Below are 13970 nucleotides of genomic sequence, written 5' to 3'. Positions count from 1 at the left end.
ATGTTCAGATCTAAACCAGGGGTGGCAACTCCTGTCTTTAAGAGTTTGGGTTGTTCCTTCAGGAGGTAAACCTTTGTGTAGATTAACATTTGCCCTGATTTATCTCCATGCATCTTAAACATCAGCTGTGACAAGCTCTCCTCTTCCTATTGAAAAAAACAAAAACAAAAAAAAAACGCCAAAGCACAATTCTGCCAGCCCCATGTTTCCCCATGTCGATGGTGTGTTCAGGAGAAAATAGAACATTTGCTTTTTTCCTCAGTCTTGAAGACCAAAAGGGTACATTTTTGCCTCATCTGACCTGAAAACCTTCTCCCATATGTTTGCTGGGTGGGTGTGGCTGCTGCTCATTTAACAGCTTGTTTTTAATTTATCTCTGAGTCAGTTACTCCTTTGTGCCATGGATTGATTCTCAGAGATGAATAAGGTACTCAAAATGAAATTTAATAGTGAAAGTTCTCCATACACTTATCTGCTACGTTCCTTTCTGGTCATGACAGTATCTGTTCAGTAATTATCTTGATAAAGATGTATTTAACCCCTTTATTGTCACAAATTGACCTCAAACCACCACAAAACCTAAATGGCTGATGTATAACTTAATGCAAGTCCTTTGGCTGCAGAATCATGCCAAATTCAGCCAATTTGCATATTAAATGCTACAGATTGTCTGTTGAGTTCAAATAAACAATCTGTTGATTAGCAAAACGGGATAAATGTTTTTATTTTTGTATAAACTACATCCTTCTGAATGCAATTAGCATGTATTCAGAGCTAGAGGGGGATAAAAATCAATGCATGCCACACTTTTCAGATTTATTTGCAAAAAAACTTCTTTGGAAAATGATGTATAATTTTTATACATCATTACGTGCTACTTTGTGATGGTCTGCAATACTGGCTCCAAGTTACTCGCTCAGGTGTTAAGAAATGCAAACTATTCATACACATGCGCTCTCCCAACAGTTCAACTTTTAAACAGCCGTCTCTCTTACCTTGCTGCTCGCTGCTCCGTGCCGGGGGGGATTCTTGGATGCCCTGGTCATCAGGACTTTTCCGTTTCTTCGACATCTGCCGCTCCCCTGTTCCAGTGATGGACCGATGCGCCGCCGACTCTTGTGTTTATCTACCCGTACAGCTACTGATAGCGCGAGATACGTTCAACCGGCGGGATATAAAACACATTCAACAGTCTTGAGGAAGCGAGATAAGAGATGCGAGGAAATTTCAGCCGCATTCATTCAGATCCCGACTCTGCTGTGAGCCTCTTTCGGCGCGCAAAGTTGCCGAGCACCGGCCAAGCGGGCATCTGGAGACGCGGTAAGGCATGGAGCCGATCAGCTCTTGCAGCTATTCACTAATAATCGGACAAGATGATTTCACAGGATTGTCCACGGCTTATTTTTTCCCCCTTCGTCTTCTTCTAGTCAGATGAGATGGGGAAAAATTGCAACCGAAGAGATTTTGTGGATCACGTGTGTCGCTCTCGGATTATGCTTGGACTCTGGTCAGATGGAAATTACGCACTGACGGCAACTTGTTGATCCGTGTCTATTAAAAAAAAAAAAAAAAAAAAAAAAAAAAAAAAAGAGAAAGAAAAGAAAAAAAGAAAAAAAATACTTCCGTCACTCCGGATGTGATTAAAAAAAGATACTGGACTTTAACATTTCTGTGAGGTATTTTCTTCTTGAATGCTGCGCTGGCGACGTCAGACTCCAAGTCTAATCAGGAATGACGCACGGGAACTCTTGGGCATTTTTCAGTAAGAAAAAAGGCCAGTGTTAACGTAGATTATCTGGTTGCAGTCTTCCTTCTTAGCGTACACCAAACCATGTGAGGAGTTTTTCACCTCTTCCCATAAGAGCAGCAGGTAAATACGCAACGTCTGTGAAAGTGTGGAAAGAGCCGAAAAGAGCAGGTTCGTCTGTGACTCCCTGAACAAGCCTGATCCTAGTGTCAGAGTAACATAAAAGGGAACAAACAGGCAGCATTGTGTTGTCCTTGGACGAACAGGTTTGTTTTCACTTGAGCCACATTGCAACTTGAGAATAAGCTTTGAATAAATGCAGCAAGACTCCAGAAAAGAGCCAGTGACGCCACTAGTCTGGCTCTTACAAATTGCCCTAATGTCAGTTTTCCTTCCCTTTCGCTCCACTCATCTCTCTAATCTATTTTGAAGAAACGTTCCCCTTTTCAGAGTAAAACTCTACATAGCTCCTCAGATTATTTCTTTGACACGTTAAATTTGCTGTCAGGGGGACACAGATGGGTGCCTGAAGCCTCTCTTTCATTCTCTCTGCTGCTGATTTATTTATGAGCACCCCCGGGTCAGAGGATCGTTTTTCCATTTACTACAGCTGGTTTAGATTTCCGAAGCTGCAGCACCTGCACTGTTTCCCTAAAATGTGCAAGTTTGGACGTCAAGGTGAATGTTATTCGTTGCTTTCTTGCAGTTGCATTCATGCATTTGATGCTGGTATTTTCTGAAGGGAAGGTAAACACGCCTTTCTGTCCTCCCCCCCCCCCCTCTAACTCTACCCTCCTCCCATCCCTCATTCACTGCAGCTGCTGACGTCAAGAAATGCTTGCGTCAATGCGCCGTGCTTTGACTGAGAGCTTTTTTCTCTCTCTCGTTGGGATCATAATGGGATTATTAGGCTTAGTGAAATACCCTGCCTTCCTAGCTTTTATAGATTTTTTTTTTTTTGATGAATCTCTCTATTTTCCCTCCTCGCTTTGAATACAGGAAAAAGACATGAGATACATAATTGGCTCCAACAGAAAGGTCGAGTTATTTCCTCAATCTAATGATGATAATGTTTCCTTTGGCTATAAAAGCAATGGCCATAATTTCAGAAAGAACCTACTGAAATAATCATTTTCAATAATGCACCAAGACAACATGGTAATAGGATGAGTGTAAAAAGTAATCAGGAACGCCATACGTTATTCACTTAGTCTCGCTCCACCGTTGAAACCAGATATTTGCACGCACTGTACAAAAACACAGTGTGTCGAAACAATGAGAGAGATTTTATTTTAGATATATTTTACTTGTGTTATTGATTATTTTCTAATCTGTATCTTTTGCTTCCACCAGATTCACATAGATGTTTGCTGGAATTTTGGCCCATTCCTTCTGACAGAACACCTTTCTATACGAGTGATTTGTGCTTTGTGATGGGCAGTGTGTAAATAATTTGGCAGTATTCTTAGAGTCATTGGGAAAATCCAGTTGCTCTGAAGCATTAACTTCTTGACTGATGGCTTTAGATGATGCCGCAATTGGACAAGATGTGGTGAGTGCTGCAAAGTCTTGCGAAGCAATTTTGACCTAGTTTCTCGTGCAAATGTCTTAGCATACTTGAAATAAAAGAAAACTAATTTACAAGTAACTCATGAGCAAAATATAAGAGCTTGTTTTAACTTAATAATTTCTTAATATTGATGGAAGAACTGCTTGTTCTATTGGTAGATTATTTCACTTATAAAAAGACATTTCCCCATGTTATAAATGAAATAATCTACCAAAGGAACAAGCATTTTTTTAATCAATGTTAAGGAATTATTTACTTGAAATAAGCTCCTATGTCTTGCTAAAAAGTTTCTTGTAAGTTAGTTTCATCTTATCTCAAGTGTACTAAGATATTTGAACTTGTACTTGGTAATATTTTGTGTTTTTGCAGATTTTTGTCTTGGACGTTCAGTCAAAAAAACCATCTGCATATTTTTCGTGAAGCAATCTCTTGTCTATACAAACCAAAATATTTGATGCAGTTTGTTGAATGTATGTCACAACAAATTAACACAAGAGGGTCCAACCAGGTACTATTAATGTCCACCAAGAGTAACCAATGTCACTGGATTTACTGGAACAGAGTGGAGTCTATAAAGACTCCAGTGAATAATGTGGGTGATTGGATTTATGCTCTGTTCTCTGGGGACTGCCTGAATGCGGGGGAGGATGTCATAATGTCCCATCGCTGACCTTGATCCCCTGTGCTGAATGGGTTCTTGTGCCTCTCGGACAGCCTTGGAGCACTTCAGACATAAAGCTTCTTTTCATGCTCTGTCAAGCTTTCAGTCGCAGCACATTTGTGCTTTTCCTCAAACGGTAAAGCCCGCTGCAGACATCAGCAATGCTGAGTTTTATCTGTTGACAGAGGGACAAAATGTTATCTGAAGAAGGAAAGCAAGGACAGAAATAAACAAAAATTAATGAAATCTTAAAGGTGGCATATTCTGATCAGACACAACATTATGACCGCCTGATGTTTTGGTGCCAAAGCAGCCATGAGGCATGAACTCCACCTTACCTCTCAAGATGTGTGGTATCCGGCACCAAAATCTATAAACAGCACATACTCCAGTCCTGTAAATTGTCATAACTCAGCTGAAATTGGTAATAGTAAAGAGGATAGCTTGTTTTTTGTTACGAGTTGTCAGTATCTCCTTACGGTCACTCAGAATGAATTCAGTTTACAAAAAAATTGCAGTAATTCTTGAGGTTAACCCTAACCATTCCTGGAGTAAATATGCATCACTTAAAACAAATAAAAATTCCCAAACACTTTAAGCCAAATCGAAGCCTAAATTTCCTCTCTCCAGTGACAGTTTTTGTATAAATATGTAAACTTGAGATGGTGAGATGATGTAGGATATATAAAAAACACCGAAATGACCCTGAGTCCTAAGCTGAGAGTCAGATAACAAATTCAGCACCAAGAACCACCTGTGGTGTGCAGAAATGTTTTCCTCCCGTAAGTAAAGTGTTCATACCACACAGGGTCAAGATTTCCTGCTCTCTGGTCATGTAAAGAACAAAAACAAACAAAACAGAATAACACTTTGCTTCTGATTGCTCTTTAGACACAAATTTTGCTACAAATTCAACTAAAAAGCATCTGTGACACTAAACATGTTGTCTGGCCAACATGTTTTGTTTGATTATAACTATTTATTTTCATTCATAGAGTTCTTAACACAATAAATGCTCTACTCACAAGTATAGAGAAACATTTCCCCAAATTTCCAGAGGAACATCTTGACCAACATCAGATATTGTGAGAAGAAATCAAATCAGTTAAAAAAATAATAATAATAATTAAAAGAGTTTTGCATTATGATCCTTCATAAAACTTAGAAAAATATGAACAGTGACAACATCAATCATGTCTTTTCAGGATTTTGATCAACACGTATTTTTTCCCCCAACATTATCATCCCTCTTGCTCTCTGAATGACTGGCTGGTGGTTAAAAGCTGTAACAGGAAACAACAGTGAGCAATTACATTCAGGCCAGACAGACTGTAGAGCATTTTGTTTGTTCAGATAAGAGGGTAATAAACATTCAAATTACACATATAATGATTTATGCCACCACACTGTCTGTTGGAAATTTATGCATGGTGAATTTAAGCATTTTGGTGTTTTTTGATGTTACTTCTTTATACATTTTTCCCAGACTTGTGTGCCTATTTGCTATTTATCTAAGAAATCCCAAAAGAACATGACAAATAAGCATTTTTTTTTTACTTCATTGCCGTTTTACTGCAGGATCTCCACTTAATGAACAAAATGCTATAAACCTTATCTGCTGTTAGTCTATTGCTAAGTGATGCATTTTAGTTTTATGCTGTTGACAATCATATTGTTTTAAAGATATGCTCTTTATGCCCACTCGTACATTTTTTTTACTTCCATTATGGTCTCAAGCACGCATAGTGGTTAAAAAGAAAGAAGCAACAATCCACCTCCAGCCATTTCTTACCCAATGTTACATATTTTGTGCAGCCATGGAAGTCATGGCCTCTTAACTTAATAAAGTGTGATTTATAAAATATTTAAGTTATTTGTGGTGGGAGACATTTCTGAAATGTCTGGGAACCGATGGCAGACATTAAACATTAAACATCAATTTGTTTTCTAGCTTGTTAACCAAAAGTGAGTTATTGTTTTTCTGAGCAGAGACAAGTTTATTGTTCTGTTATTCATTTATCTTCCATTCAAACTTGTCCTGTCTATGCTGTAGTAGGAGTTGTTCAGTGAGCAAATGGCGGAGAAACAACTTACCATGTCAGAAACACTGTTTATCCGTCGTCATCGAAAGCAATGCTAGCTAGCATTAGCATTTATGGCAGGCTAATGATGCGGAGAACCAGCTGAGCGCAAAGGGGATTGGCCGAGCGGAGCATAAGACCCGCCCCCTGGTTCTGATTGATTGCCTCCGATTTTATCACTGATATGTCTCATGTTATATTGTCAGGATATGTAATGACAGTTTTAACATATATGTATATATATATTGCATCTATACAGTTAATATGTAAAGCTATAGAGTGCCTCAAGACCTGTTATTAAAATAATAATAATATAAACACCCCAATTTGTGGGGAACAAGCAGAACATATACCTGGTTGGTTGGGATTAATTTATATACCTGGTTGGTTGGGATTAATTTATAAACAAATTACATTAAATTTAATCTGAGTTCTTCCTATTATTGACCCACAGATTCAAACATTAGAAAGCCAGAATGACATTTTAGTCATCTTAAACACAAATCTATTTTGATGTAAAGAGGAGAAGAAAGAAAAACAACAAATAATAGAACACATTTCTTTTGTTAAGTCACATCTTCTCAAAAGGGAACAAAAAAGCAAAGCAAAACAAAACAAAGAAAACATTTATTTACAGAGCTTAAAACGATATCCAATATACATCATAAATATTCTTAATTTCTAATTCATGATTTATGATTCCCTGCTCTAAATTTTGTGCAGTTATGCTTAATATAAGCAGATCAAACAGATTAACTAATTTAAAAAAAAAAAAGCATTTTATTCTTTAGTAATAAACTGAGATTTGTTTAGAGGCTGATTCAAACCTCTGCTGGTTCTTCTTATAACACCGTGAAATACTCCACACAATTTGTTTAAAAAAGTTTATTCCTTCTTAAAGTAACAAGAGGTTACTCAAGAGAAGGTCTCAATCAATCCTCAATGACCCTCTAATCAAAGGGATGGAGGCGTGACGGGGGTCCAAGCTGAGGGCAGCCGGCCGTGGGGTGAAGCTTCATACTGGACAACGTCCTGCACCTCTGTGGCGGAGCTGCCATCATACATTGGAGAGGCAGAGGGGGGCGCTGTGGCGGAGTGAGGCAGACTGGGATAGTGACTGGCCGATCCTCGGAGGAACTGGGAGCCGAGGCAGCTGCTTAACCCCCCGTTCTGGGACACTGGAGTCAGCGGGGAGTTACTCACAGACCACAGGCTGGTGTATTGACTGGAGACACAAACACGCAGCAGCAGCATCAGTATCAGTATCAAATGAAACATTGCAATACGACAGATAAAATCTTTTTTTCTCTCACTCTAATATATTATTAAATCTTATAGTCCAGATCCCTTTTTTTTTTACTTGTTAGGTTATTTATTTACAATTTTGTTGACATAAACAAATGTTTTGAATGAAAAGAAGTTGTTGGAAAAAATACTACTATATATGGCTGTTACCTCATCTCTAATAATATTGCACATTTCATATTACTGTTTAAGTCAAGAAATTTTGCGCATTAGACAGTTCTTTTACTTGTCATCCATAGCCACGCTGTTGTTGCTGCACCATTTATTATTACACTGTCTTGAGCTGAAGTGGGTAGAGTACCCAAAGATTATACTCAAGTAAGAATAGCAGCACTTTCTACACAGTTTTACTCAAGTAAAAGTAAAATTTAACCATCCAAGATATTACTTAAGTAAGAGTAAAAAAAGTTTAGCAACTCAAGTATGCAGTAGCTGATCAAAACATCATTTAATATTTAAAAATACATCATCTGACATCAGAAAATATAAAGTTATGTGGAAATGTTGGTATTTTAAAGATTAAAATGAAAATAATTTTAAGCTTCATGTTTTATTTTGTAGTTTTAACTAAAGCTGCACCGCTTGTACATACATATTATCACTTATGGCATTTGTAACCATCGTTGCATATCTTTTTCTTTTTATTCATTTCCTTTTTCCTTATCTGGTTTATGTTTCTAAGTATAAATAAGGAAATAAAGATGGGAAGGCAGACCTTGAGTTGGCTGCAGAGGCGGAGCTGTGGGTCATGGACATCATGCTGGTGTGGGTCGGCATCTGCAGACTGGACCAGTTATCATGGCTGGGGAGCATCGACAAGCAGGATGATGAGTTATCTGAATATCCAGCTGCAATAGAAAAAACAAAACAACTACAGTTTTACTGCTTTCAGCTTCATGTTCCAGAAAATAAAAGGAAGAATATTTTCTGTATATTACAAATATGAGGACAGTTATCGCTAATTCTTGGTTAGGCCTTCTCTGAAGCAGAGTTGTAATAGCTTTTCCTATTGATTATGGGTTTTTTATTTATTTCAGTTAACAAAAATATCTTCTCAATTTCAGTTTTTTATTTTGTTAGTTTTAGTATAAAGAATAATAACCTTAGTCTGAAAACAAACACTTTACAGCTCTGCTGTTTCAAACACACAAAGCTAGGAGGAGTGTGGACGATCAATCAATCAATCAATCAATCAATCAAATTTTATTTGTATAGCACATTTCAGCAGCAAGTCATTTCAAAGTGCTTTACATAATTAAAATAAAAACAGCATGTGAGAAAGAGATTTAAAAAACATCATTAAAACATAAACAGTGAGAAAGAGAAATAAAAAGCTGTATAACTTTAGTTGAGACGCCGTCAACTGGGACTCCAACCCTTTGGACTTTAGTCAAAATGCCGTTTGACAAGGACTCTGACCTTTTGGACTTTAGTCAAAACGCCGTTTGACAAGGACTCTAACCTCTCGGACTTTAGTCAAAACGCCGTTTGACAAGGACTCTGACCTTTTGGACTTTAGTCAAAACACCGTTTGACAAGGACTCTAACCTTTCGGACTTTAGTCAAAACGCCGTTTGACAAGGACTCTAAGAGTGACGATAAGAAACATTTTGTTAAAGTTTCTTGTTATGTACATCTGGATGCAGGAGGAACTCACTGGGGGAGTTGGTCCGATGGGCATACGGGCTGCTGTAGGGCACAGAGCGGTGGCTCCTCAGACTGGAGTAACGCTCACAGCCATGGGAGGGCGACAGGGCGATGGGACTCCCAAACTGGCTGTGTGGACTGGTGGGGGGGCAAAGGGTTCCCGTGCCGTGAATAAACCAGCTACCCACTGGCTCCACAGAGAAGAGGACACATATTATCAGCACTATAAAAAACGGAAAGTATAAGTTAAAAATGTAATTTAAGAAAAGATTACATTGGGAGTAACCAGACTGGGGATTCTCATTAGCTTCTTCCCTCATGTCTTTGTGATCATTCCTGCAAAAAAGAGGGAGTAGTTTGCATATTTTGCCTTTACATCAATATTCAGGTAAAAATTTAAGTTTAGCCTCATTCTTACCTTTCCTTTGCATCTAGAAAGGCCTTGGCAAAAGGGTTGTACTTTATTTTTAGAGCTGTTATCTGAAATTCAAGTGCACACGAAGATCTTTACAAGCGCAAACTAAACGTGTGTTTTGTGCAAACACTGCTAGCATGATCTGATTTCTTCCAGCGACAGTTTTTGTTATATGAGACATGGCTGACCGCCCAGGGCACCATGGCCCGGAGGGCACCACGGAAAAAGAAAAAGGCAAAAGGCAAGAAACTGCTTTAAAAATACGAGGTTAAACCAAAACATGTATTTACACAAACCTCTTCATTTTGGTATGCTGTTACTGCGATGAACTGCGTCTCTAGGAAGGAGTGGCTGGTGATCATCCTGCGTGGGCCTCCGACCCTAACGATGTGGATACGTGGCTCGTATTTGTGCAAAGAATTTAACATAATCTTAAGAAAAGTGAACAAAGCAAATAGAAATTACTTTTGATTAAATCATAATTTATTCTTGTATTTCATTTTTTTATTCTTGCATTTTAAAATGGAAAAGAGAGAGTACACTAAAGAAGTGAATTTTAAGGACAAATATTATAATTGGCAAACTTTAAATCTAGCATGTCAACTTGTAAATATAATGTAAAAAATTTCCCTACCAAACCAGCATAAGATGATTGGACTGCTTACATACATTGTATTGTGTACAAATTAATGTAATTTAAAAAAAAAAGTAAGAATGATCATAAAACTCATAAGAAGATTTTTGTCTTCAGGCAATTTTTTTTAGTTTGTATTATGGCCAAACTTAGCCCAGTGCTAACGCTACAGTTAAGCTAAGCTACCGCTAAGGTTAAACTCGTTACCAAGCTGAGATTAGCAAAACTCAAAATCTATTTTCAAACTTTGTGGTTTAGAAATTTGTTATGTTGAAGCAAGAACTTAAGTTTGTACCCAGTACAGCAACAGCACTAATGCTAAACTGAAGCTTTCTTGCTAACACTTTAGTCAAACTGAGCTAAGTTCAGCAAGAATACATGATTGTTTTCTGCTTTCTAACTAGCTTAGCGACAGCATTAATGTTAACACCAAACCTGCTAGCAACCAAGCTTAGTGAAAGTTATGAATTTTAATAAGACTCATTTGAGAAGTGTCTGTGTCAAACTTGATGGCAAGCTGAGTTTTGTCAAACTACGAGCTGTATCAAAAGTTGTTGTGACAAAATGTATGCTTTGGTGAGATAATTTAAGTTTTCATTCTGCTTTAGCTTGCTTAGGAACCCTGTTAAAGCTAAGGTCAAACTTCCTAAGAAATTGAGCTTCTTCACCCTGAGGTAGAATAAAAACATCCTGGCAGAAACTGTGAAGGAAAAGCTTTTAATGCCACCTTGTTAGGATTTGATAGCAGTGGGCAATTTGACCACTGCTTTATTAATATTTCAGTGATGTTTTAAGCCTCTTTTTAAAGTAAAAAAGAGCACAAGTGATTTAATGGAAGAAACAAAAATAAACAGACAAGCAAATTACTAAATAAACAGAAAAATTATTGTAGCAAATCAATGAACCCTGCTTTCTCCTCTTTTAAATTTATATTTACACAATTATGACGTATTTAATTAAGACTATAACTGCACTAAAGACTGCAGCTGTGAAACTGCATCCTTTATTGGTCAGGTGTATTGATCTGAATTTGAAGGTTAGAAACAAAAATGTCATTCTGGATTGATTAATTCAGAATTGCACTGTTGTTTATTACCTGTTAATTGTGCAGGATCTTATTTATAAAATACAAAAGTTACAAACAAATTAAGTTTTTATGTAATTAAATTGTTCTGAGTAAAATTATATGGATATCAGTTAGAATTTAATAAATTACATTTTAAAAAGTAAATTTTAAAAATAGGATGGGGTTTAAGTATTCAACTTTATCCACCAGATAATCATAGAAATGTATTAGTTTCTTTCTATTTTTAATGAATGACATTATAAAGTTCAGTTCTCACCAGGCATGACATATAATTGACTTTCTGAGTTTTTTAACACACAAAATGGCAGTTTTGTATGTTAAATCAGAAAAACAACTCAAAAAAACATTTTTTTTCAGATTGGATTCCAATTAGATTTTGTTTTATGTGCAAAGTAAAATGTAAATAAATTGCTTCATCCAAGAAAATTGCACACAAAATCTTTGTCACTAAAAATTATCATGTATGCTTATATCTTTTTTTACAGTTTCTTTTTACGAATGTCATTTTTATTTCCACTATTTACCTTACATAACAAATATCTGAACATTTTTAAAACTTTAAACCATCAAAGTCGAGTTTTAATTTTTAAGTCCTTCTCTTTCTATATTGGTTTTCTTTTTTTTTCTTTTTTCACAAAAAGTTGCACTTTTGAATTCTGTTGGGAGGGATGGATCATCCGAGCCCAGCAGGTCAAAACTGTCAACATTTATTGTGTGATTTTTTTTTTTTTTTTTTTACAGCAAAAACTTTATAAAGTCGTGAACAACGTGTTTTTGCCCTCTCACTGCATAGGGGGGGCGAACATAATCACGAGTGGAAATCAATAAAACAGGACATTTTGAAAGCACGACAAGAACAGAAATCAATATGCAAATTGATAGATCAATTTAATTGATAAATTGCAGCAGCTTGCTTCAGCTCCACGTTTACCTGACCTCCGCCGTTGAGCTTGTTGGTGAGTTTGACTTTGCTGAAGGAGACCGGAGCCTTCATCCAGTGAGCCCCGAAGTTTGGAGAGTCTGGGTGGATGTACACGCAGCTGGGGGTCTGGGGCTCTGGTTTACCTCCCGGCACCCACTCCCCGTTCACGTACTTCCACCTGTGGTTGTCCGCCGACACAAAGTCCAGCAAGAAGGAATACATGGCGTTTGGGTCCAGTCCTGAGACGTTGACTTTCAGAACCGGGAACATGCGCCTTAAAGGAAAAAACGACATAAATACCAGTAGAACAGATTTATCGATCTATCATCCATCCATCTATCTATCTATCTATCTGAGGCTCACCTGCCGTTCTTTGTAACTATCATCTCGTTTGTGAGGTCCTTAAATTTTTGCCACAGCTCCCGTTCATCCAGGGACACTTTCAGGTCCCTCTCGGTGGGGTCTCCCTTCTCGCTGCCGGCCTGCAGCTCACTCTCCACCGCACTGAGGAGGTGGTCCACCCGGTACTGAGCGGCCTTGCTGGGACACTCACCAGCGCCAGTCGCCATCAGGTCAAACAGCTCCAGATTTGACAATAACTGCGACTTTATGAGGAATTATTTAAAGACCTAAGCTGTTTTGTTTCCCAGGATGAGTTTCTGAATATATACTCGGATGAGCGCCTCCATGGCTGGACGGCTGTCTGGAGCAGAGGTGGTTGGCTCGTCTCCCCTTTGATCTTTGCGGGCTTGTCGCTGATTGGCTGAGAGCAGCCATATTATTCAGGGCCCACAGGATGGCAGCGATTTGAATGAAGCTTTATTACATCGACCTGTAAATATTGACACTTAGATCAAAGCCACACCTGCAGCAGCCAGGCCACTGCAGAGCTGACCAGGGCCAGCCTTCAGCCGCACAAGGTCCGAGGTTAGCCCACTTTTATTCATTACTTCCTCAGCTTCTAGTTAGCATTTAAAATAGTTCCTAAATGCAGTAGATTAAGTCGTTGGAGTTCCAAGAATGTTCTCATTTATTTATTTATTTATTTATTTTTGTTGTAAAATCTAAAATCAGTGATTTCTGAAAATCTAAAAATTTTCTAGTGAAAAATGTAAATTGTAAGATTAGATTAAACTTTCAAAATACACCAAAGAGCACACTAACTCAAAAATGCTCACTGTAACCAATAACTAAAAATAGTTAATCTAATAAAATGTGGCAACATTTTGCTTTAGCATAACTGGGATAGTCCTGCACATGTAAAAATATGATTATTGATGATTTGAGACAATAAGTGCCTTGCAAAAATATTAATCTTTTCGTGTAAAGTTTTTCACATTTTGTCACATTATTTCCACAAACTATACATTTTATTGTGTTTTTATGTCAAATACCAACTAATTTAATTTGAAACACTGAAATAAAATGAAATGAATGGGGCAGCAGTTTCTCTTTTAGCATGAGAGCAACCCTAAGCATACAATAATGCTACCGTGGTTTATATTAAGCGTGCTCATTTTACAGAATGGCCCAGTCAAAGTCCAGAACTAACTACAACTGTAGCAGACATCTCTTTTCAACCAAATATTATGCGCTACTTTGTGCAAAATACCAATAAATCACATTGCAGTTTGTAGTTGTAACCTGAAGGTGTAAAGACGTCAGCAGTGCACTATTTTTTTGAGCGTAGGGACACGACTGTTTAGTCCAAGTGCCAATGACTTGTTTTAAATCACCGGATAAGAACGAGGGGGAAAAAAATCCTTCCACTGACAACAGTAAAACATAAGACATAATTTACTTCTGAGTAACACTACAGTGTCATCCTCATAAATAACAACTGTGTTGCCGTGGCGACCAGCAGAGAAAAAACAGAAAACAAACATTAAAAGCAGACATTA

The 13970-nt window shown here is 37.6% G+C and overlaps 2 protein-coding genes and 1 long non-coding RNA gene across 6 annotated transcripts in view; all 3 read right to left on the bottom strand.

Annotated features, from left to right (window-relative positions):
- The window catches only part of pde10a (phosphodiesterase 10A), an 88527-nt gene extending 87098 nt beyond the window's left edge, over nt 1-1429 (bottom strand). For all 4 annotated transcript variants that reach the window (XM_016668504.1, XM_016668507.1, XM_016668505.1 and 1 more), the window contains exon 1: nt 996-1429. In XM_016668504.1, coding sequence (XP_016523990.1) covers nt 996-1071 — 76 coding nt within the window. In that variant the 5' untranslated portion in view covers nt 1072-1429. The remainder of the gene's footprint in view (nt 1-995) is intronic.
- A 2305-nt stretch (nt 1430-3734) lies between these two features.
- On the bottom strand, nt 3735-5859 carry LOC107835606 (uncharacterized). Its single transcript, XR_001661408.1, has 2 exons — nt 5004-5859; nt 3735-4805 (listed from the first exon to the last, which is right to left on the bottom strand). It is a non-coding gene; the product is annotated as an uncharacterized LOC107835606 (long non-coding RNA).
- An 806-nt stretch (nt 5860-6665) lies between these two features.
- Nucleotides 6666-13036, bottom strand: tbxtb (T-box transcription factor Tb). The gene is made up of 8 exons (XM_007546238.2): nt 12433-13036; nt 12079-12343; nt 9723-9857; nt 9430-9491; nt 9286-9347; nt 9022-9198; nt 8080-8212; nt 6666-7284 (listed from the first exon to the last, which is right to left on the bottom strand). The coding sequence occupies exons 1-8, from the start codon at nt 12636-12638 to the stop codon at nt 7014-7016; spliced, it is 1311 nt and encodes a 436-aa protein (XP_007546300.1). The 5' UTR covers nt 12639-13036; the 3' UTR covers nt 6666-7013.
- Nucleotides 13037-13970: the final 934 nt, after the last annotated feature.

Source organism: Poecilia formosa, unplaced genomic scaffold, assembly GCF_000485575.1.
Source record: "Poecilia formosa unplaced genomic scaffold, Poecilia_formosa-5.1.2 Scaffold15, whole genome shotgun sequence".
Lineage (NCBI taxonomy): Eukaryota > Metazoa > Chordata > Actinopteri > Cyprinodontiformes > Poeciliidae > Poecilia > Poecilia formosa.
This window is presented reverse-complemented; position numbering and strand designations above follow the sequence as displayed.